This window comes from Neofelis nebulosa, chromosome 5 (genome assembly GCF_028018385.1).
Source record: "Neofelis nebulosa isolate mNeoNeb1 chromosome 5, mNeoNeb1.pri, whole genome shotgun sequence".
Classification (NCBI taxonomy): Eukaryota; Metazoa; Chordata; class Mammalia; order Carnivora; family Felidae; genus Neofelis; species Neofelis nebulosa.
In genome coordinates, this window is record NC_080786.1 from 6,347,577 (window position 1) to 6,371,854 (window position 24,278).

The 24,278-nt window shown below is 51.5% G+C and overlaps 1 protein-coding gene and 1 long non-coding RNA gene across 3 annotated transcripts; both read left to right on the forward strand.

Moving 5' to 3' along the window:
- Window positions 1-1,398: 1,398 nt before the first annotated feature.
- LOC131511598 (uncharacterized) lies at window positions 1,399-11,839 on the forward strand. Its single transcript, XR_009261618.1, has 2 exons — window positions 1,399-8,466; window positions 10,129-11,839. It is a non-coding gene; the product is annotated as an uncharacterized LOC131511598 (long non-coding RNA).
- Window positions 11,840-11,964: 125 nt separating this feature from the next.
- On the forward strand, window positions 11,965-23,237 carry SLC22A13 (solute carrier family 22 member 13). Of its 2 annotated transcripts, XM_058729424.1 has the most exons (10): window positions 11,969-12,413; window positions 17,484-17,587; window positions 17,817-17,971; window positions 18,229-18,397; window positions 18,637-18,757; window positions 18,849-18,943; window positions 19,179-19,393; window positions 19,575-19,683; window positions 20,234-20,449; window positions 20,654-23,237. In XM_058729424.1, exons 1-10 carry the CDS (start codon window positions 12,036-12,038, stop codon window positions 20,745-20,747), a joined length of 1,656 nt encoding a protein of 551 aa, XP_058585407.1. In that variant the 5' UTR covers window positions 11,969-12,035; the 3' UTR covers window positions 20,748-23,237. The 2 variants fall into 2 exon arrangements, with proteins under 2 accessions (XP_058585408.1, XP_058585407.1); XM_058729425.1 differs by lacking the exons at window positions 20,234-20,449; window positions 20,654-23,237 and adding an exon at window positions 19,842-20,173 and having other exon boundaries at window positions 11,965-12,413.
- The last annotated feature ends 1,041 nt before the right edge of the window (window positions 23,238-24,278 follow it).

Sequence of the window (24,278 nt, forward strand, 5' to 3'; positions counted from 1 at the left end):
TGTGCCCGGTTATCAGTAGCCCATTGGTCAGCTAGGGATTATGGGTATTTTGAGGTGGGTCACGTAATGAGCCTGTTTGTATTCAGCCAAGGGGTTGGGGGGCACTGTGGGCCCTGCTCCCTTACTCAGTTTCCATTGCTCAAGCCTGCTGCCTCAAAGCAGCCTTTACAATCTCTGCGTGCAAAGAAAATAGGATGTAGGTTTTTGCTAAGAGAAATGATGAGGAATGGAAATGAATTTTTGTTGAAGGAAAAGAAAATAATTTTGTCCTTAAATTTAGGCCCCACTCCCACCCCAGGAACGGGAAAGAGAAACAGCACAGGACAGAATGTGAACAACTTTTGAAAAGAATAAAAAGATTGTAGAGGCTTTGTGGAAAAGCAATCTTGGAAAAGAATTTTATGTGTGGTCAAGCTGGGTGAGATTGGAATAGATCTAATTAAGGGGTTTTTTTGTTGTTGGTTTTTTGGTTTTGGTATTTTGGAAATCCCTTTATTACTTTATTTTTTTATTATGAAAAATTTCAAATATATAAGAGAGTTGAAGTAATTGTATAGTAAACACACACATACCCATTACTTCGATTCTGCAGCATATATTTTGCTTCATTTGTTTTATCATATATCTATCCATCCATGTATCCTGTCCAACAATAAATCCATCTTTGTTATGGTTTCTAAGCAAATTGCAAACATCAGTGTATCTCATTTCTGAGCATCTTTTGTTGTTGTTGTTTTCAAAGCAAATTGCACACATTAGTACATCACACTTCTGAGCACACATCATCAATGGCATTAGACAGAGTTAAATATTTCACTACAATTTTTTTAATCTTATTTTTTAAATTTAAAATTTTAGGGGCGCCTGGGTGGCTCAGTTGGTTGAGCAGCCGACTTCGGCTCAGGTGATGATTTCACGGTCTGTGAGTTCGAGCCCCGCGTCGGGTTCTGGGCTGACAGCTCAGAGCCTGGAGCCTGTTTCAGATTCTGTGTTTCCCTCTCTCTGACCCTCCCCTGTTCATGCTCTGTCTCTCCCTGTCTCAAAAAAAAAAACAAAACAAAACAAAAAACAAAAAACCGTTAAATTGTTTAAAAAAAAAATATCTCACATTAAAAAAAAAAAAATTAAAATTTTACATCCAAATTAGTTAGCATATAGTGAAACAATGATTTCAGGAGTAGATTCCTTAATGCCTCTTACCCATTGAGCCCATTCCCCTTCCCACAACCCCTCCAGCAACCCTCAGTTTGTTCTCCATATTTATGAGTCTCTTCTGTTTTGTCCCCCTCCCTGTTTTTATATTATTTTTGCTTCCCTTCCCTTATGTTCATCTGTTTTGTCTAAAATCCTCATATGAGTGAAGTCATGTGATATTTGTCTTTCTCTGACTGACTAATTTTGCTTTGCATAACACCCTCTAGTTCCATCCACGTAGTTGCAAATGGCAAGATTTCATTCTGATGGCTGAGTAATACTCCATTGTATATACAGACCACATCTGCTTTATCCATTCATCCATCGATGGACCATTTGGGCTCTTTCCACACTTTGGCTATTGTTGATAGTGCTGCTATAAACATGGGGGTGCATGTGTCCCTTCAAAACAGCACACCTGTATCCCGTGGATAAATGCCGACTAGTGCAATTGTTGAGTCGTAGGGTAGTTCTATTTTTAGTTTTTTGAGGAACCTCCATACTGTTTTCCAGAGTGGCTGCACCAGCTTGCATTCCCAAGATCTAATTAAGTTTTTAAAAGGGATTAATGAATTTTTCTTTTTTTCTCAAGTTAGTTAACATATAATGTGGTTTTGGGTTCAGAAGAACCCAGTGATTCATCTCTTACATATGACAACCCAGGGCTCATCCCAAAAAGTGCCCTCCTTAATGCCCATCACCCATTTAACCCATCTCCCCTCCCACTCACCCCCCAAACGACCCTCAGCTTGTTCTCGGTTTTTTAGAGCCTCTTATGGTTTTCCTCCCTCTCTGTTTTTATCTTATTTTTTCTTCCCTTCCCCTATGTTAATCTGTTAAGTTTTTCAAATTCCACATAAAAGCGATTAATAAATTTTAATATCAAAAGTACAGTGGTATAAAATTAGAATTGGCTGTTAATAGGACAAAGTTCTGGGATGCCTGGGTGGCTGGGTTGGGCATCCAACTCTTGATTTCAGCTCTGGTCATGGTCTTGTTATGGAACCAGGCTGGAACACTGGTGGAAAAACCAAGCGGCACTCGGAGACCTTGGTGGATCGGAGATTTATTTAACACCGGCGGGCTCAGAGGAGACTTTCTCCAAAGGTCTAGGCGCCAAATGTAAGTGGGGAGGATAATGTATAGTCATCAGCTTCCATATCTGTGGGGGTTTTCCTGTGCACAGCAAACAAAGGAAGAAGAACCCGGAGGAGGGGTCTCTAAGCTAGAGACCAGAGTCTGTTTTAGCCCCATCGGTCATCTTTGGTGCAATACTTTATTCACTTCTCCAACGTCCCCCCCTTTGATGCCTTTTAAAAAACTTTTAGTAGGCATCACCTTTCAGTTTTATAGGTTGGTACTCTTGGAAGGCTAAGCCACATGCAGTAGTTTGGCGAGAAACAGTGTTTTCAATAAAATGTACCATGGCATTCAGTATACAGGGGCCAATGGATACAAGTAAAATTATGGAGAGGAGGGTCCCTGCCAGGGCAGGAAGCCAGGATGCCCAATCCATGAGATCCCATCCTTTCCATTGATTGATACTTTCCTGTTGTCTACGTTGAATTCTTTGAGTTCCTTAACCTTAGCTGTAACTATTCCTGACTGGTTTACAAAATAGCAACATTCCCCCCCCAGAAAGATGCATGTCCCTCCTTTTTCTGAAGTGAGGAGGTTGAGGGCTTGCCTATTTTGGAGGGTCACTGCCGCCAGAGAGTTTATTTGGCTTTGTAAGTTTACCAGAGAATCTGCCACCCGTTCCATGTCCTCATTTATCTCTCGAGATAGTCTATGGTACAGTCCTTCGGATGAACCTATGCCCTCTATTCTGGCTCCTATTCTTGTAGCAATTCCTGCTCCTATCAGAACGGGTACCAGGATTGCCCATTTAGTCCGGGACTTGGGCCTAAAGGCTGTTAGGAGCTGATCTTCCGTGTACACGGATATCTCTGGGGTTAGGAAGACGGAATAACATATCTGAGTCCAGTTGGCCTCTAAGCACCAGTAGGCCGAACTAGAACACAGATAGAACACCCCAGGGGTTGAACACAGGGTTGCATTCCTCTCTAAGGTTATATTTCTTCTGCATAGAGAGGTACTGTTCATACCTTCAGGGACTGTACAGATTAGATTGTCGGCATTTATGAGACGGACCCCAGTGGCCAGGGGTCCAATTAAGACAGAGGTGTTGGTTTTGAGATTTTCAGGAGCTTCCCAGGTCAAAGGGATGGGAGTGGCTAGGTAAGCCCTCCGGCCGAGGGGCTAGCACATCCAGCAGGTTTGGGTGTGATTATCTATTTTACGGAGGACTTGGAGAGTAGCGTTGGAGTGGGGAATTGGTAAGCATCTGACTGAGGGCTGAAAGGTCCAAACCTTGGTAGGCTGCCGGGGGAGTGGTCGCCTTTATGGCTTGTATTACCCTATCCTGGGTATCCTTTATAACTCTTTGAAGGGCCCTGTCTTGCACCCCTCCCCCATCTGAGATCCCCCATTGAGGAAGGTAAGTGTAGCAAGCTGGCTTCCCTCTCTGGAGGTCCTTGTTGTGACATGGGTTCCTGACATCTTGGGTTATCTCTACGGTCCGATACTTAGTCCTTGGGGGCACCAGGTGACTGACAGAGAGTGGGTATTTTTCCCTTGTAGCAATCTTCGTGGAGGGAGGTGAAGGCACTGAGCACCCTTGACCCCCTTATTGTCATATAGCAATCCTGGGGGCAAAGTGGGTAAGCGGCAGTTGTGAGGGTGAGAGAGGTTATCATAATATACAGGCAATACTTAATGGCCCTCCCATCCAGAGGAGGTGTGTGAGACCCAGCATGCATCTTTTGTCCCATGTCCAGCTTGTTGGTGCAGTCTCTGTCAGCCCCACAGTAAGAAGTAAGATCAGGGCTATGACACCAATAAGGGGCCAGGGCTGGCAGAGTTGCATCCAGACCCCTGGGCTAGATTCATGAGTTGATTCCTCAAGCTTCTGCCGTGCACAGGCCAGCCAGCTTCCGGGGTTTGGCTGGAGCAGGGCTGGAGGTCTCAGGGGCAGTTTCCCTTTTGAGGGTCAGTTTAAGTGGGTTGACTGGATCTGGATCACTTCGCCAGGTTGTGGGTTCTTCTGAGTTGGCCTTCTTAACTCTGGAGTGATGGACCCATGGGGTGATACCTGAAACTTTAAGGGCTGTAGGAGTTGTTAGAATAACAGTATGAGGCCCAGTCCACCGTTGTCTAAGAGGTTCCCTCTTCCAATCTTTGACCCACACAGAGTCTCCCGGCTGAAAGGGGTGAACGGGGGTCCCTAAGGAAATTGGGGCCCTCTCTATGGTATATTTGTAACTTATTTAGGACTACCCCCAAGGTCCGGAGCTGTTCTCTTATTCCCTTGTCTCCAATCTGGTGTAGGTCTCCTGGGAGTTTTCCTAAACATGGGGGGGTGGGGGTCGCCCACATAATAACTCAAAAGGGGAGAATCCCAGTGGCCCAGGCATGCATCGGGCATGCAGGAGGGCCAGCAGTAGTAAATCTGGCCGTGGGAGATTAGTCTCTTGGTGGAACTTAGGCAGGGTTTCCTTGAGGGTGCGATTCATCCGTTCTACTTTTCCCTGAGCTCTGGGGTCGGTAAGCAGTGTGCAGTTTCCAGGTAATGTTGAGGGACTTTGTCAGGGTTTGTATAATGTCTGCCACAAACGAAGGTCAATTATCACTGTGTATGGTTAAGGGTAGATCAAACCGAAGCACAATCTCCCGTAGAAGGGCTTTGGCCACCTCGTGACTTCATTCCGTTCTGGTCGGGAATGTTTCAACCCATCCCGAATATGTGCAGATTATTACAAGAAGGTACCTGAATCCTGTATTTGGTTGTATGTCGGTAAAGTCCACCTCTGAGTCTTTGAAAGGGGCGGCCCCCATCCTTTGCGTGCCAGGCGGGGGCCGTGGGGCAGATCAAGCATTGTTTTCGGCACATGTCACACATTGTTCACTGACAGCTCGGCATAATGCTGGCAGCTGGCTGATATAGTTTTTTTTGAGGAGGGCCTCCAGTGCAGTTTTCCCTAGGTGCGTGGGTTGGTGATATTCCTTCACTAGGTGTTTTCCCATAGATGACGGGACAGATGTGTCCGTTTGGCATGACCCACCATCCGTCTTTGCTTAGCGTGCCCCCTTCTGTCGAGGCCCAACTTCTTTCTTCATTTGTGTACAGGGCGAGGAGGCTTCTCTCTGGGGCGCAAGAGTCATAGTCTAGGTAGGAGCTTCTCCTGGGTCACTACAGGTGGCTGCTCTGGCTGTTTTGTCAGCCAGGCGATTTTGTTGAGTTATGGGGTTGTCTCCTGTCTGATGTCCCTTACCGTGTAGGATAGCTACCTTGTCTGGCAGCCATACAGCCTCAAGAAGCTTTAGTATTTCTTCCTTGTTTTTGGTAGTTTTCCCTGCAGCAGTAAGGAGGCCTCTTTCTTTATAGATGGCCCCGTGTACATGCACAGTAGCAAAGGCATACCGGGAATCAGTGTAGATGTTAACTCGTTTACCTTTGCTAAGGATGAGGGCTCGGGCTAAGGCGTACAGTTCAGCCCGTTGTGTCGACCATCCTTCCGGCAAGGCCTTGGCTTCCAGAACTTCGGTGGTTGTGGTTACTACATATCCTGCTCTTCGGCTGCCCTCTTGTAAATAGCTGCTCCCATTGCTGAACAGGGTGATCTCCGGGCTTGTTATAGCCTGGTCTTGGAGGTCCGGGCGGCTGGCATAGACTTCATCCACTACTTCGGAACAGTTCATGGTCGGGTTCTCCCTCCCCCATGGGAAGGAAGGTGGCCGGGTTTAGTGTTTTTACTGCTTTGACAGTGACCCTTGGGTTTTTGTAGAGAAGGCCTTGGTATTGTGTCAGCCGAGAATTGGAGAGGAGACGATAGCCTTGGGTGCTCATGAGGGACATGACCATGTGTGGGTCCCACGTGTTTGTCCCAGCGTGACTTTGTCTTCATCCTTGATGAGCAGCAGTGTGGCTGCCAGTGCTCTGAGGCACGGTGGCCATCCTGCTGCCACAGGATCAAGTTTTTTTGACAGGTAGGCCACTGGCCATTGCCAAGGCCCCATGCTCTGAGTGAGCACTCCAAGGGCTATTTTGTCCTTTTCATGTACGAAGAGGGTAAAAGGGCCTTTCTATGTCAGGCAAACCCAGGGCTGGGGCTCATCCCAGAGCCACTTTATTTCTGTGAAAGTAGCCCTTGCCTCCTCAGGGGCCCCCGGTCTGGCCCTCCCAACAGGTCATAGAGGGGCCTCGCTATGGCTGAGAATCCAGGAATCCAAATGCGACAGAACCCTGCGGCCCCTAAAAATTCACGCAAGCCTCATTTTGTTTGGGGCTGTGGCAGTGTGGTGATAGCTTTCTTCCTTCCCGGTCCTAGTTCTCTTTTTCCTTTTGTGAGGAGGAAGCCTAAATATCAGACCTGCTGCTGACAAACCTGTGCCTTTTTTCCAAGAGGCCTGGTACCCCGAGTAGGACAGGAGCTGCAGGAGGGCCTTGGTACCTTTCATACAGTCTTCTTGGGTGTCGCTGGCAAGGAGGAGGTCACCTACGTATTGGAGGAGGACACACCCTGTGGTTTCCCTCGGACAGTCGGCGAGGTCTGCAGCTAGTGCTTCCCCAAAAAGAGTGGGCGAGTTCTTGAAACCTTGGGGAAGTCGTGTCCAGGTCAGCTGCATCTGGCACCCTGTAACGGGCTCAGTCCATTCAACGCCAAACAAGGGTTGACTTTGAGGAGCCAGGCGGAGGCAGAAGAAAGCATCCTTTAGGTCGAGGCATGGAAACCATCTGGCTGACCCCGGAATTTGGCTGAGGAGAGTATACGGGTTTGGAACCACTGGGTGTAAGGAAACAGTCATTTTGTTAATGGCCCTCAAATCCTGTACTGGTTGGTATCCTCCTCCTGGCTTCTTGACTGACAAGAGCAGAGTATTCCAAGCCAACTGGCACTCAATTAGAGTACCTGCTTCCCTGAGCTTGGTCAGGTGCTCTTATATACCCATTCTAGCCTTGAGTGGAAAAGGGTACTGCCTTTGTCTCTGAGGTTGGGCTCCAGGGATCAGATCAACAACGGTGGGGCCCCGACTGCAAGCTAGTCCAGGTGGGTTATCTTCAGCCCATACAGAGGGGAATGTAAGCCTGAATTCTGAGGGGCTACAGGGTAGGGTCTGTGTGCAGAATAGTCTCCATTCTTCTTCCCTTGGCAGGGTAATCGCCAAGACCTGGGGTTTCCTCCTGCCCTGGGTTTAATTGGAGACTAGTGTGTCCAGTGGGTTCAAAAGTTATCTGGGCCCCAAGTTTGGAGAGCAGATCCCGGCCCAGGAGAGGAACTGGGCAGTCAGGTAAGTAGAGGGACTCATGCTGGACCTCATGACCCCCAAGTTCACATTGTCGAGCTTGACAGAAGAGCTGCTGCATCACCCGTGTCCCAGTAGCCCCAAGTACGGTTGCCGTCTTTTGGCTGAAGGGCGTCACCGGGGAAGTAACAATAGAGTATTCAGCCCCAGTGTCAACCATGAAAGTTCTTGTTCGGCCCCGTACCTTCATTTCGACCATGGGCTCATGGGGGCCAAGAGAGAAAGAGCGCAGTCCCCCTCAGTCTGATTCTACCCCGGCCAGACCAACGAGGTTCTTGCCTCGAGGTTCCTCCCAATATCGGCTGGGTTTTGAGGGCCCCTTCCAATTCAGACATGCATTCTTCCAGTGTCCCTTCTCTTTGCAGTATGCACATTGGTCCCTTGCTAAGGTGGCTGGGGTCTTCCCGTCTTCGCAGCGTCTGTTTCTTTTAGTGCTGTTGCGAGAAGGGTGGCCTTCTTCTTTAGTCCTCTCCACTTCTCTTTCGGCTGCGACTCCTCTGTTCATGAAAACCTTATTGGCGACCTCTATCAGCTGAGTGATATTCATTCTGGCAAAGCCCTCCAACTTCTGGAGTTTTCTTCTGATATCTGGGGCAGCCTGTGCCACAAAAGAGGCATTTACCATCTGTTGACTTTCTGGTGCCTCGGGGTCAAACAGGGCATATACATGGTATGCTTCACATAATCTTTCATGGTAGTCTCTGGGAGACTCCCCAGGGTGCTGCGTGACTGATGATATTTTAGTCATGTTCATAGGCCTTTTGGCTCTGGCTCAGATTCCCCGAAGGAGGGCTTCCTGGTATCGTCGGATATGGGCTCGTCCTTCTTCTGTGGTGAAATCCCACGTTGGGCGTTCTTCAGGCACGGCGGCTTGAGCCCAGACAGCAGAGTCATTAATCCCCGGAGGTGCGTGATCTTCTATGTCTGTGGTGGTTATCACCTCCTTGGACCTTTGGATGCCCAGATAGCTGGCACACAGCTGAGCAGTGCCCCTAGCTGTTGACAGACACCTCATTGGTTGACTCCCCTGAATTTATATTGTTAAGTTAGAAAGCACCTACCAAGAGGTGCTGTCATCATTCAAGATTTGCTTCCTTTGGAGGTCCTTGCTTCTCTACTTAGGACTGAATACAAATGAGGCTATCATCAGGAAACTCTCCTTAACTCTGGAAAGTATTGTGGAATCTGCTGCCATAGCAAGAGCTACCAACAAAGATCCTTAAACTCACTGGCCAAAGTTGTTCTTGCCAATAGGATGGCCTTTGATTATCTTTTAGCCAAGCAAGAAGGTATTGTTATGCCCAGAATTCGTGATCCCCAAATACCGCCAGGGAGCCGAGTCCAATGTAAAAGCAAAAGAGCCTTTATTCGAGCTAGCTCGAGCTCAATCCCCTACCTGCACCGACGCAGCGGTGAGATACTGGGGAAAGAGAGCTAGTTTCAAAAGGACAAAGGTTTTATTGGGGCCTAGGGGCAGTTGGTGAGGTAACGGCTGTGGCCTCAACCGATTGGCTGGGGAAGGGTCGGAGTCCTGTTAGGCAGGTGAGCGGGAGGTTACTCAAGGGGAGGAGGCGTGGTCAAGGTGAAGGACGCAGAACAAGATGGAGTCGGCTGGCGTAGGCCCACCCTTTCATTATCTGTGCTACAGCCAACACCACCGGCTGTACCTGGATTAGCGCTTCTGGGGAAGTTAAAACTCAATTACATAAGACCACTGGGCAAACCACTTGGCTTAAAAAGATGACTCCTTTTATGGGATCCTTTTTTGACTTATTTGATTTTGATTGGTTGGGGTCTTGGGGACCATGGCTCTGAAGTGAGACGTTGGGAATTACCCTGCTTACAGTAATCGTAGCAGTCTCCTTGCCACGCTGTGTTCTCTCAAAAGCTTTAAATGCATGTTCGTTGCCACGAAACACCGAGCAAATGATCTCCCTAAGACTGGACTGTCAAAAAAGGAACAAAGAGAAAAACCAACTAAAAAATTATGAGCCTAAAGTCATGGTCTGTGAACACCACAGAGATTCAGCAAAATACATCCTGATCTGTGAACACCATACAGAACAAACAAAAATTGTGAGAACTACAGTGTGGTGGCTGACGGTGGCATCAACGCTTTACATTTTGATCCCACCGCTTAGTTAAGCTTCGAGTCTGATCGAAAGGAGGACTTGTTAAAAAAGAAACCACCGGCCTCAAACAGAGTCCCTTGTGCTAAGCCCACATCAGCAAACCAAAGTGTAACACCTGACCTCATTGCAATTTCAGTCTCTCCCAGGAATGTGGCCTTAAATAAGTCAATCTGGAACTACCTGATCAGCACCAGTGAGGTAATCCGCCTGATAGATCCCCTCATTGCCCCAAAGGAGGGTCACTGCCAGAAACAATCCACTCTTTGCTGGAAATTTTCTTTTTTCTGTCCTTTTCTGACTTTAAATTCTTCCGTTTTGTACGGCTCCTTGGAGCTCCTTTCTACTTGCCAGATGGGATGCTGCCCAATTCATGAATCATTGAGGAGAGCCAATTAGATCTTTCAATCTGCCCGGCTGAATTTTGTTTTCTTAACAGGGACAAACTCAGGATCACAGGGAATCAATAACAGTGCCCAAGCTTCCTGCCTCCTTGCAACAGCCCCCACTGCTTGGAACCAAAGAAGCAAAAATCTCCCCGACTCGAATAAGAAGATGACGAGGGCTGAGGACAGGTTCACGTCTCCGTCTCAGTCCTCCCCGACCAGGGGGACACCATATGGGGCAGTGACAACCTGCAACGTCTGTTTTCTTGACAATTCAATCAAGGTGACGCTGAGCACAAGCACATCCGAGAAAGCTAAGTGAGGAAGAAAAGATCGAGCTGGGGACAGCGGTGAGCCTGGTGGGGACTTTGGGATGGGGCAGAGAGAGAGGTCCTCTCCTTACACGGGGTCTCGGGCCCATGCCCCCGCCCTTCACAGTCTGCCTCCAACAGCTGTGCCAGCCAGGTGGCTAGGCAGATGCAGGCATGCTGTGTCCAGAACCGCCCCATGCAGCCTTCCTTCCGTGCACTCCCTTCACGGCTGTGCCGCTCAGCCTCTCTTAAAATGGTTCAAAATCCAAAACATAAGAAGTCTTTCCTATGCATACACAGACAACCACGTGAATGTGTGTGTGTATGTGTGAGCATGTGCGCGTGCGTGTGTATTTTTCCCAAATGCTGTCTTTAGTCCTATCATTCCCCACCTCCTATGACTGAACGAGGTGCTCTCCAAGCCCTGGGTCTACCTGCAGTAGACCTCTTCCAGGGTAGAAAGGATGGAGACTTTTTAATCTTTGGGAGATTCCTCCTGTCAGAGATCCTGTCAGCCTCCAGTCCTGTAAGAATCCTGACCTGTCAGCCACCATGAGCCCCATTCCAGCCTTGAGGCCAGCAAGGGCGTCCACGGCTGCCGCTGTGGTGTGGGGAGGCTTTGTCCTGTGTTCCTCTGTTACCACTGAGATTGCCCGTTGGGACTGGAGCTACCCTGGAGCAGCTTGCCTGTGTATTCTGGGAATGTGTTAATGGTTCCTGGATCAGAATAGAGCTCAAAATGCAACTCTTGGTTCTTCTGTAATTGCTGTGTGCTCTCGGATTGCCTTTGGCAAGCTTATGCCCTTGGTAGGTCTCCTGGACTTCATGGTGTCCTACCACATGCCAATCACCGCTAAGAGAAAGACAAGGGGCATCTGGGTGGCTCAGTTGGTTAAGCGTGTGACTTCGGCTCAGGTCACAATCTCACTGCTTGTCAGTTTGAGCCTCAAGTCCGGCTCTGTGCTGACAGCTCAGAGCCTGGAGCCTGCTTCAGATTCTGTCTCCTCCCCTCTCTGCCTCTCCCCTGCTCATGCTCTGTCTCTCTCTCTCAAATATAAAATAAGAAAACATTAAAAAATTTTTCAAATAAAAAAAAAAAAAGAGAAAGATAAGATCAGCAGATCAAGAGGCCAGATTGGGCAGCTGACCAAGTGAGTAGGCAGGCTGGGTCCTTGCTCCTCTCCTGATTTACCCCATTGTCTATTCTGAGCTGGTCCCTAGAAGGGACTTCTGTGTCCCTCTAAGTGTCAGAACTACCCTCAGAATTTGGGGTCTATCATAATGGGAGGGGTTTGAGCTGGGTGCGATTTGTTTGGGATGACATGGGAGGGGATGCTGCTTGTGCACTGTCGAACATTTGGCTGAAGCTCGCTCCTGTGCGGGGCCTGAGAAAGTCCTTCTGTGGGGCTTGTGTCCATCGCACGGTCAATAAAGCATCCTTGCATTTTGCAAACCAGAGTAGACTACTTTTTTTTTTTTTTTTTTTTTTTTTTTTTTTTATCATATTCTATCCTGCCCAGGCTACAGCCAGGGAGTTGAAGTGTGACAGGTCAAAGGCTGGATTAAACATTAACACAGCTGTCACCTCCGCTCGGAGGAGTAAGCGCCCCAAAGCTGAGCTGCAGAGCTGTCTATGGCCCCAGGCTGACATGGCTCAATTTGGCCAGGTCCTGGCTGAAATAGGCGACTTTGGTCGCTTCCAGATACAGCTGGTGATGCTGCTGAGCATTCCCGGCTTCCTGTCCGCTTACTACATGTTTGCCCAGGTCTTCACGATCCAGCACGAGGCCCACCACTGCTCAGTAGCCTGGGTCAAGAACCACACTTTGAACCTGAGTGCGGCTGAACAGCTGACACTGAGCGTGCCCCTGGATGCTGCGGGCAAGCCTGAGTCCTGCCTTATGTTCCGGCCGCCCCCTGACGACGCCAGCCTGGAGGACATCCTCAGCCACCACTCCAATGAGACGCAGCCTTGTGAGGCAGGCTGGGAGTATCCTGAAGACAGGCCCCTGTCCCTAAAGAACGAGGTAGGGCTGCCCTTTTGCCTGTCTGCCCGTTTGGGGTCGGTCAGCTCCTTTGCCTGACCGTCTGCCCTCAGCTGCCGGTGTTGCTGCTTCTGTATCTGCCCTGGAGCACCCGTCCACGAATGATTGACCACTTGGTATGGCTTTTTTTTTTTTTTTTGGCCATTCATCCTGCTTTTCTCTTTGTCCTCTGACTACTGGTCCATCTACCTTTCAATCCATATTCTGTCTCTGATTTATCTGCCCCTCTGTCCATTTTTGTCTACCCTTTTATCCATCTATCCGCCTGTGTGCCCAGTTGCCTGACCTTTTTCCTATCCCTTCCTGCTTTCCTGTCTTTATGTCTTTCCCCCCAGTGCTCCCATCTGTCGGTCCACTTGCCTTTGTCTTTCAGTTACCCCTGCGTATCTGCCTGCTTACCTACCTTCCTGGATCCCCATCCACTTGTCTGACCTCCTGCTTGCCTGATGTGGGCTTCCTGCCCTTCAGCTGCCCTCTCTAAAGCTCTCCCCACCTGCCTCCAGGGGACCGGACGCACTGTGACTCTAGGATTTGTCCGGCAGATAACAGCACTTGCTCTGCTTAACTCATTTTCTTAGGGAGGATCTGGGCAGACAGATTCCCACTCCAGCCACCTGAGCAAGGACAGCTCTCTGGAAGCATCCAGGCCCACTCTACTCCTTCCCAGAAGCTGGGTCTGAGGCACAGCGTAGGGAGATGACTTGTCCAGGGCAACATAATGAGCTGATCGTGGACGTGGGACTCCCACTCAGGTCCCTGCAGGAGTGGGAAAGAGCACAGATGGTCCAGCATCCAAGGGGCGAGTGTTGTTGGGAGGTCTGGATGACTCACCTTGAGGGTGGCGAATCCTGAGCCTTTGTGGAGAGGGGAATCTGGAGTCCAGAAGCCTTCGTTTATTTTTTTCTCTGCAGGTAAAAAAAGTATTTACTTTTTAGAGGCTTTCAGAGAATGATGTTTTGACCAAAGGCATTTTCTTTAAGATTTTCAATTTTTAAGTAATCTCTATATCCAACTTGGGGCTTGAACTCACAACCCCCAAGCTCAAGAGTTGCACACTCTACTGACTGAACTAGCCAGGCACCCCCAGGCATTCACTTTTAATATGTGACCATAAACCTGCCCCCAGAACCCTTGCAGCCTAAAGATCTATCCTGCCTGTCTTCCTCCTGACCCTCCACCCCATTCTGCTCCATAGAGCCGCATGCGGCCTAGGAGCTCTCCCAGCAGAGCCCAGTCTGGTCCCCAGTGGCCTCTCCAGGTTCCCAGCATCACCCTCTTGGTAGGACCAGCCTCCACTGGTCCCCATATGCTGTGGGTGCCTACCTGGCCAAACACCATCCTCAAAACCCAGGCAAACTTCCAGACTTCTCAGACTTCCAGACTTCTTTAGCCCCGTTTACACCCTGTGCTGGACTGCTCATGCAATTTTGTTCAGCTAAGGCTTGCTGAGTATTAACTGTGCAGGGAACAGTCAGAGGAGGGAGGCACCTTGTTCGAGTTCTCTAAGGATTTGAGGCTAACCTCTTTGTCTTTAATCACCAACCTGGACTGTGCCACCACCGGCATTGGGCCTTGGACCTCTTGCCCTTCCCTACCATGCTTCTCCTGCTCCAACACTCTCAAGGACTTGGATTCCCAAAAGAGTGCACACCTTGGGTACTTTGTGCCCTGTACCCATGTGCTGAGTCCAACTTTGCTTCCAAAGCTCTGTTGCGTGAGGTCGTTTCCCTCTGCTTCCCATCTGTGAGGAGGGGCTCCACCACACTGATTCAGGGGACTCTCTCTGAGCTGACTTCCCAACGTTCCTTCTGATAACCAGCAGCTTCATATTCAAACTGAAATACGGATAGTCCTAATTTGAGAAGAAAAGAGCACATTGCCTTATAGGCTATGTATTCTTGAAGAGCAGAGTGCATTTCTCCTTCTCAATCTACCTCCCAACATTTCCTGGGTGCCCGTCCTTGGTAAAAGAAAAAAAATAATTCCCAGCCTTGTCCACATGAACCTTGGAATCGGGAGGGAAATAGACTCTGAATGACTAACAACAGTGTGATCTGTCTTGGGCCCAGAGAAGGGGAAAGAATGGGAGGGAAGGGGAAGCAGAGAGAATAGCCGTTTCTAGATCCGGAGGCATGAAAATGATTGGCATGACTGAGGAATGCTGACCAACAAAGATGTTGGGAAATCAGGAAGAGATGACTCTTCCACGGTCTTAGATACAGAGCTGAGAGATTTGGGCTCTCTCCTAGAGACCAAAGGGAGCCATGGAAGCTTTTGGAACAGGGGAGGAAGATGTGATGTGAGTGCTCCAAGAATGGGGGCGGGATTCTGTGTGCCCACGTGGCAAGCCCCAGACAGAACCCTCCACTCTGGGCATTAGGGTCGGAGAGGGTAATGGCTGGCGTCCCAAGGTGGGGAGGCCTTTTGCCTCTGTTCCATCTGAACACCATGTCTTGGCACCTCTCCAAGCTTTGGCCTCTGTGGTTGCACAGTGGGAATGATAATCCTTTAAGAGGTTAGAATGAGGACTGAATGAAATAAGGGGTACACAAGCTATAAGGAGGTAGCGAGTGGTGGCCACCGAGTAGGGGCACCAGCCTCGGAAGACTCCCTGGGGTCAGCATCCATGCCTTCAGAACACTATAGCCCCATGTGTCCGAGGTGTCGGTCACCAGCTGTGAGTTTCATGAGCACGGGGGGGCCGGTGCCCCCTCCGCTGAGCTGACATTTACTGAGGACTTCCTGTGTGACAGCCACTGTGCTAAGCATGTTCCATGCATTAATTCCTTTAATCCTGCTGGGGGACACCATGTAATATATTTTATCCCCATTTTGTACATGAGAAACCAAGGCACCAACAGATAGGTTAACAAAGTCCCACAAAGCCTCTCTGTTCAGATTCCAGAGGCTGATAGCAGCAGGCCTTTATGAGTTACTTTAAATAGCGTCTAACTACAAAGGCACTCTGTGGTTGCTAAACAAAAACCAAACAGAATAGAACTGGGTGGGGGCGCCTGGGTGGCTCAGTCGGTTAAGCGTCCGACTTCGCCTCAAATCACGATCTCCCGGTCCGTGAGTTCGAGCCCCGCGTCGGGCTCTGTGCTGACAGCTCAGAGCCTGGAGCCTGTCTCAGATTCTGTGTCTCCCTCTCTCTATGACCCTCCCCCGTTCATGCTCTGTCTCTGTCTCAAAAATAAATAAACGTTAAAAAAAAAAAAAAGAATAGAACTGGGTGGAACAAGTTCTGATCCCTTATCTTGCCCCCCTTCGCTCCCAGGGGCCATTAGGCAATCATTGGACATATACTGAAAATTAACAGTTGTTCTTGAGAACAGAAGTATGAGCACAATGGTATCTCCTGGACTGATTCATTTCTTGCTAAAATGATTTTAGCGATTTTGACTGATGATGAGTGGCTAGTTGGCTAGCTCTAGGTATTCATGTGTTGATTCATTCAGCAAACGTTCTCTGAGCTTTCACGCAGTTTCAGTCCCTGTCTGGGGCAAAAGGGATGCCTGAACTCCATTGCCATCCAGCAGCGGGACCTCGGAGAAGCCGCTTAACCTCCCCTCCCTCAGGGGAATGGAATAATAAATCAAGGATTGGTGTCAGAATTAGATAATACATGTGAAGCATGCAGCAGACTGCCCAGCACAGAGTGAGCCCTCAAACGGCATCAGTGATTGTGAAGCTATCACCTTGAGCCGCAGAGGACAACTCACCTGTCGTGTTTCCCCCCCACCGACATTCACGTCCGGAGCTGAGCTGTGTGCAGGGGGCACAGAACTCCCGGAAGGGCCCACAGACCAATGGAGGGGGGGGGGGGGGGGGCGGGGTCAGTCACATGTGCACTGCAGTAGATACGTACAGAGTTAGGCGAACATGCATATTTTTTCCACTCAGTTTCTCAGTCTCTCTGAGTCTCCAGGTGGGTCGCCCCACCCCTGTGTGTGCAGGCACATGAGCGCCCACACGCACGCCCACGCGTGTGCATGTCCCTCCGTCTTGATCTCCTTCTGCAAGTGGGGCGTGAGGGCTCCTTGGGATTCTCACTGGCAGTGAATGGTGAGAGTTTCACGGAGATTTTGCAGCCGGATGGGGACATTTGATGAGGCCCAAGGAAGTCACAGGGGTGCCCTGGCTGTGGGCTAGAGGCCCCATTTGTCAGGAAGCAGTAATTAGTGGCCTGTCAAGGGTTCCAAACTTTGTATCCTTAATGTCTCAGCAATTCTACCTGGCATCTCCAAGCCAAAATAAAAACCTAAGTTTTGTGTATTGAGTAATTAGGGCCAAACAACCTAACAGGTAATTATGTTCAAATGACTTAGGAACTGTTTTAAAAAATAATACACAGAAACTGAAAGGAAATATCTTTCATTTTAATTTTTTTTAATTTTTTTAATGTTTATTTAGTTTTGAGAGACAGCACAAGTGGGAGAGGGCAGAGAGAGAGGGAGACCCAGAATCCGAAGCAGGCTCCGGGCTCTGAGCTGTCGGCACAGAGCCCGACACGGGGCTCGAACTCAGAAACCATGAGATCATGACCAGAGCCGAAGTCAGACGCTCAACCAACTGAGCCACACAGGCACTCCATATTTTTCATCTTTAAATAAATACAACCCCCTACTAATAGGATGTATGTACCCATTGGGAACTGTGCAACTTCTCAGTCCTTAAACACCGACACCCTCATTTTCCATTCCCCATGGTGCTTGCTTTTTTTTTTTTTTTGCAAAACACCTCCCCAAAATACAGCTTCACATAGATATGATGTCACTGGAAGGAATGTAGCGTGATCTCATGTTGAACCAGAACTGTCCTTAGTTGGTAGTTCTTGTAATGCCAGACAGATGTTGAGGATTGCTGCATTTTCCTTTAAAATTCCGAATGTCGTTCCGTGCCCCATGAATCTGTTCTGGTGCCCTGGGGTGCCTTCGCACACACTTTGGGGACCACGGGCATCTGCCCTGAGAGGTTTGCAGTGGGTGGGCTGGACGACAAAGGACTTGCCGTTGGCTGCCCCTGGTTCACATCTGCCTGTGTCTGCCTCAGTTCAACCTCGTTTGTGGTCAGAAGCACCTGAAGGAGACCTCGCAGTCGGTGTTCATGGCCGGGCTCCTCACTGGGGCTCTCGTCTTCGGGCCCCTCTGTGACCGGTAGGAACTTGACCGGCTCGCCCTTGACCTCGCACGCTCCTACGTTCCCGGTACAGTTCCCCCCCTCGCCCCGCCCCCGCCCCCGTGCCCTTCACTGGTGTCTGGGATAAGGCCCTGTTCCCCTCTCCCTCAAACAGAGCTCGCGGGGCAGGGTCACGTGTCCTCTGTCAGACAGAGAGCCCAGGGCAGGGCTGGGTCTCCCATACTTCCTGCCCCTCTGTTACTCCAGGATTGGCCGCAAGGTCAGTATCCTGGTGCAGCTGCTACTGTTCGCCCTCCTCGGCCCGACCACGGCCTTTGTGCCCAGCTTTGAGCTCTACATGGTCCTACGCTTTGCCGTGGCTACTGCTGTCTCTGGGTTCGCCTTCAGCAACGTCTCCCTACGTGAGTATCTGGGTCCCTAAACGTCCCCCTAGGTGAGTATCTGGGTCCCTAAGCCTTCAGGCATGGGGTGAGGCCTTGGGGTCTGGGCCGGCCACTTTCCCGGACTGCCCGGGGGAGCCTTGTCAGGCACCCACATCGCAAGTGGGACCGAGGCCCACCCTGACAGAAGACCGTCTAGGGAATGACGGGGAGGGAGCGGGGGGGCCCGCGGGTGGGGGTGGGGGCCTGGCCGGGTCTCAGTCTCTCTGTTCGCACAGTTACAGAGTGGGTGGGGCCCTCCAGGAGGACTCAGGCCGTGGTCCTGGTCCAGTGCGCCTTCTCCCTGGGTCAGATGGCATTAGCAGGACTCGCCTATGGCGTCCGAAACTGGAGGTATTTCCAAATGGCCGGCACCGCACCTGTCTTGCTACTCTTCTTCTACATCTGGTGAGGAGTACTTCCCAGGAGCAAGCCGTTTCCCCCTCCCCACCCGCCCCTGCTAGCTGTGTGTGTGGGGGGGGGGGGGCGGGGGTGTGGTTGGAGCGCAACACTCACATTCACCTCGGGGAACGCTCCACAGTGCGATGGGTGTGAGGTTCTGTGTGCCCTGGAACGGCTGGGAAGGCCCCTGGGGGAGTGGGGGGGGTGGGGTGGGCTCCAAGGTCAGAGCCATTCCTGACCTGCAGGGCTCTGCCAGAGTCAGCACGGTGGCTTCTGACAAGAGGGAGGGTGGAGGAGGCCAAACAAGTGATCCAGAAGGCGGCCTCCGTCAACAGGCGGAAACTGTCCCCAGAGCTCCTGAGCCAGGTACTTCTCACAGGCCAAGCCCAGCCCTGCCCCTGAGTCTGGCGGGCCCAGACCTTTCTGCCTGGCCCCTCACTGTGCCTCGTGCCCCCAGCTGGTCCCAGAGAAGACAGGCCCCTCAGGGAACCCCCTGGATCTGTTCAGACACCCCCGGCTCCGGAAAGTGACCCTGATCTTCTTCTATGTCTGGTGAGCGCTCCAGGGCCCGCGCCCCGCCCTGAGGCCCACGCCAAAGGGCTGTCCCTTCTCTGGTGCGCGTCAGCGGCTGGGACACGGTGGCTGGCTGGCGGTCAGGGTCGGGCTGTGTGGCCTCACTGGGTTTCTCCCTGGCTGTGCTGCTGCCTCCTGCTCAGAGACAGGCTCCCTCTGAGAGGGATGGTGTCTCATCCCCCAGCAGTGAGAGGGATTCGTGGACACTTTGCAGGTTTGTGGACAGTCTGGGGTACTTTGGCCTGAGCTTCCAAGTCGGTGACTTTGGCCTGGACATCTACCTGACGCAGCTCATCTTCGGAACCGTGGAGGTTCCCGCCCGCTGCTTCAGCATCTTCATGATGCAGTGGTTGGGCCGCAAGTGGAGCCAGACGCTGACTCTGGTTCTGGGTGGCCTCGTGTGCATCGGCATCGTCTTTGTCCCAGCAGGTGCAGAGGCTGGCTCTGCCACATTCCTACCCTCCCCACCCCCCCCCACCCCCCCCCCCCCTGCCTCCAGGAGTGAGGGCAACCCTGGGGCCCGGGAGCAGAGGGGGCCAGACGGGGCAGGGGTGGGGCCCGGGGCATGGGGCCGTCCACCTGCCTGCAGCTGACCGGCATCCTCCCCCAGATCTGCCGGTGGTGGTCACTGTGCTGGCCGTGGTGGGCAAGTTCGCCATGGCCGCCAGCTTTACCATCTCCTACGTGTACTGTGCCGAGCTCTTCCCCACCGTCATCCGGTAAGGGCTGCCGCCCTCTGCCCTCACCCCTCCCGCTCCTCTGCCCTCACCCCTGTCCCGCAGGCAGCTGGCTTATGAGGCTGGCTCGCGCGCGGGGCAGCAGCGCGGATGGGGTCCGGGCAGCTAGGAATCTAGCCCGAGTCCCCGTCTTATCCCAGGCAGTGGAGGACAGATACAGAAGGAGGGCACGCCCTGGCCTTGTGGAGCCTGGGATATGGAGCAAGTCTAAGAATGAATGGCTCAGAAGGAGGAACACTCAGGGGTTGCTGGGGAGACGTGAGGTGCAGCCTTTGACCTGAGACTTGGGAGGCGAGCAGGGGGGCAGCAGATAGACAGGCCTGGAGGTGAGAGAGGCGTGGCACGTGGCCGGACCACATGTAGTTACTATGCAGGAGCAGAGAGCAGAAGGCCGGTGAGGCTGGGGAGGCGGCAGGCCTGTGGGGCCATAATGAGGGGCTGGGCACCCCCCCCCCCCCAAGGCGCAGCGGGGGTGGGGCTGTGGCCCGGGGGTCGCGGCTGGGTGTGCTCAGTCGGACGGGCCTTCCCACAGGCAGACAGGCATGGGGCTGATGGGCATCTCCTCGAGGATCGGGGGGATCCTCACCCCTCTCGTGAGCCTGCTGGGCGAGTACCAGGCAGCCCTCCCTATGCTCATCTACGGCAGCCTCCCCATCGGGGCAGGCTTCCTCTGTGCCCTGTTGCCGGAGACACAGGGCCAGCCCCTGAAGGACACCATCAAGGAGCTGGAGGAGGAGCCCCACCCACGGTGAGCTGCTCGCTTTCTCTGAAGCCTAGGCCCCCACCTCACTATGTGTCCTCTGTTGCTTAGAGGCCAATACGGGGGTCCTCGGAAGCCACACACATCCGACTGGCTCTGGGCCAGGTCCCCTCCCCTGGGGGAGGGGCGGTGAAGGACGCTGCCCCGGGACCCATTCGTGGCCGGCCGGTGACGGCCTCCGGCTCCCACCAGGTCTCTGGAGTCAGCACCTTCAGAAAAGGAAACAGAGGCTTCAGGAAGAACTTCCAGCCCAGGGGTGACCTTCACGAGCAGCACGTACTTCTGATTGTGTCCCTGGAGCTGGAGCACAGCAGGGAGCTGCCTGGACACCCTCTGGAAATGGCTGGGGGCTGCCAGCACGGCCCCCCTTGCAGTTGGAGGAAGCACACCCCTGACCTGGTCCCCGTCCCGGCCGCTGGCTGCCCGGTTCTGAAGTGTCTGTGAGGGCCTCCCTCTTCTCGTCACCCCTCACCACCTTTCTCAACCCAGCCCACCCCCACCCCTGTTCTGGGGTCGGGCCTTGCGCGTTTCTTGGGCTTCCCTGGTTCTCTAATAGACTTGTGGGCTTACGGCTCCTCTAGTTCCCTCAGTCTGGGGTCCCCCTGCCCTCAAAACATTTAAGCCCAGAGCAGAGCAGATGGGTAGGGCCTTTCCAAGAATGCAGCAGCAGGGGGAGAGGAAGTTGGAAGCCGCAGCCGGTACCCAGGCCGGTGGGAGAAAAGGCTGTGGATGGGAAGGTTGTAGTTCCTTCCGGTGGCTGGGCTGGGCCCCGTTGGCTCAGGGGGAGGCCCCAGAGGACCCGCCATCCTGCTGAGAGAGGACTCTGTCTGCTCAAAACCAAAGCTTCAGTGTTGTCCTCTCTTCAAAGAGCCTCCACCCCCTGCTCCGAGTTCAGTCCAGCTCATACCTGACCTCGTGGCCCAGGGAACAGCAGTGGGGAAAGGGAGGAGGCTGGTTGTTCCCGTCCTCACCTCCCTCCTCCCTTTCACCTCTGCTGCTTCTGGCTCCTGCAGGGCCAGGGGAAAGGGCTTTCTGCTCTGCTGCTGCTGGCCGTGGTTCTTTCCCTGCGTGTACTGGCTGATCATCAGCGAGTGTTCTCTGGCAGGCTTCTAACAGCTCCTCCATGGGGACACATCGGTGGATTTCTCAGCGGTGCTCCCAGGACCCCTGCCTTGTTCCTTCATCCGAGGAGCGTACTCACAGCTGACCTCCAGGGCCCTCTCTTCAGCTCTTGCCCCAGCACTGCTGCCCCCATCATGTCTCTTACTGCCAGCATTCCTCATCTTACGAGACAGCCCTCCTGGCTGCATCCCATCAAGGGACCTCCAGCTAGAGCACCTTCCCCGGTAGCCACCTGGCCCACAAGAGCACCATACATCCTTGCACCAGCAAAGAGTGGAAAAGAGCTTGCCCGGCCTCTTCCCCTCCTGTGCCCTTCCTCCAAGGCCTCCCCAGCTAACTGCCCTGCAGACAGTGAGGTTCCGCCTCTCCCCAGAGGCCCAGGCCTGAAGAGGGGCTCCTTCTGGACCTCCCTCCCTTTCTCCCACTCACCTTCCCTGATGGAGGCTGGAGGGAGTGCTCCCCATCTTTGTAAATCTGGCACGAAGGTGTCCAGCACCTCTTCTGAATACGCGAATCTTTATTGAGGACGTAACAAAAGGCCAGTTGGCACTCCACGTTCCCCTCCCCCAAGGTGGCAGTGGGACACATGGGACATTTCTCAGACTCATGACCAAAGGAAGGAAAAAGCCAATGGTCACCTGATAAAGATCACAGTCATAAAGGACACAAGACTCCATCAGTTTGTAACTGTCTTCGTGATTTACAAGAAAAGCTCAATCCTAGGAATAGTCAGACCTCCAGAAACCTATAGACTCAATTTCTTGGAGCGCTGACATCACCTCCTCCCTTCATAGGATAAAAAGCCCTACATAATCAGTCACTCCTCACACTTAGAATGCAGATTTTTCTGCCCACGAGTTCTGTCCTCAGACCTTAATAAAATCACTCTTTTTTTTTTTGCACCAAAAACGTCTCAAGAATTCTTTCTTGGCTGTTTGCTCTCGGACCCAACCTCCAGATTACATCATTTATTACTTACAGACTCAGCTTTGGGATGGTGGGGAAAAGTTCTTTTTAGCTTCCCGCTATGCACCCAGTCATGGAATCCCAAGCTAAAGTCACCCGTTGGGTACACCTGAAAGTCTTTTGTGGCGCAGTGTGGTACGCAGGCCAAACCTGCCTGGTCGTGAAAACAACCTGCAGTGGATCTGGGCAGAGGCCAGTTCAAAGCCAGAGGCAACTCCTCCACCAAAGGAGGGACGCGGAGACTTGGAGCGCTGTGAAGCGAAGCTTTAATTAAAGTTCATGTGAGAGCAGGTGTCTGATGGACAGGCACCCTGGGGTGGGGGAGGGGGGGTTACAGCAGGCAATTTGTCTCCTAGTGTGAAGTCCCCCCCTCCCCCGCCCCGATTCCTGGGCTGAGTACTATAGAGGTTACAGTCTTACCAGGAAGTCGCCTATGCCCATGTAAGCCCAAAAAGTAGTCTGATTGGACTTGAGGTGACACAGAGACTTCAGTTCTTTGGCTCATGCTCATTGCAAAGCCCACAACAAATAAGCCCTGGGAATGGAGAGGGGCAGAAGAACCAGGAAGGGAAGTGTCTAAGGTTTGGGGGAGGGAGGGTTGGTTCGTACGTATTTCCCATAGGTTGTAAACCTATTGTCAACTAGACAGCACAGATTTTATTTGGTAATTCTGAAAAGGATTCATCTCATTTACTTCTCACCAATGTGGACACTGCGTCCTTTTGAGGCAGAATGATCTCCATTCCTGGGAAGAGACTTAAACAGATCAGGACACAAGCATAAATGCTGCAAAGATTCACCTATTGCCTTTGGGTCAGGTCTTTGAGAACTTTCTTTTAGGGATTGTGGGCTGTTGGGGGAAAGATTTTTCTTTGTATGTAATAAAAAATGCCCTGTGGCCTGTTCTGCTTAAAAGGGAAATGTCTTTTTCAGCAAAGTGGCAGGATATAAAACCAACGCACAAAAATCGGTTGCATTCCTACACACCCACGATGAAGCAACAGAAAGAGAAATCAAGGAATCGACCCCGTTTACAATGACACCAAAAACCATAAAATACCCAGGAATAAATCTAACCAAAGAGGTGAAAAATCGATACACTGAAAACTATAGAAAGCTTATGAAAGAAATTGAGGAAGGCACAAAAAAAATGGAAAAATATTCCATGCCCCTGGATAGGAAGAACAAATATTGCTAAAATGTCGATACTACCCAAAGCAGTCTACATATTCAGTGCAATCCCTATCAAAATAACACCAGCATTCTTCACAGAGCTAGAACAAACACTCCTAAAATTTGTATGGAACCAGAAGAGACGCTGAATAGCCAAAGCAATCTTGAAAGAGAAAACCAAAGCTGGAGGTATCACAATCCCGGACTTCAAACTGTATTACAAAGCTGTAATTATCAAGACAGTATGGTACTGGCACAAGAACAGAAGAGAGCAATGGAACAGAAGAGAGAACCCAGAAATGGGCCCACAAACGTATGGCCAACTAATCTTTGACAAAGCAGGAAAGAATACCCAATGGAATAAAGACAGTCTCTTCAGCAAGTGGTGCTGGGAAAACTGGACAGCGACATGCAGAAGAATGAACCTGGACCTCTTTCTTACACCATACACACAAATAAACTCAGAATGGATGAAAGACCTCAATGTAAGACAGGAAGTCAGCAAAATCCTCGAGGAGAAAGCAGGCAAGAACCTCTTTGACCTTGGCCGCAGCAA

Coding starts and splice junctions, on each gene's coding strand:
- SLC22A13 (XM_058729424.1), top strand. CDS start 12,036: ATGGCTCAATTTGGCCAGGTCCTGGCTGAAATAGGCGACTTTGGTCGC. Junction 17,588..17,816: donor TTCGGGCCCCTCTGTGACCG/GTAGGAACTTGA, acceptor CTGTTACTCCAG/GATTGGCCGCAAGGTCAGTA. Junction 19,684..20,233: donor CTCTTCCCCACCGTCATCCG/GTAAGGGCTGCC, acceptor GCCTTCCCACAG/GCAGACAGGCATGGGGCTGA.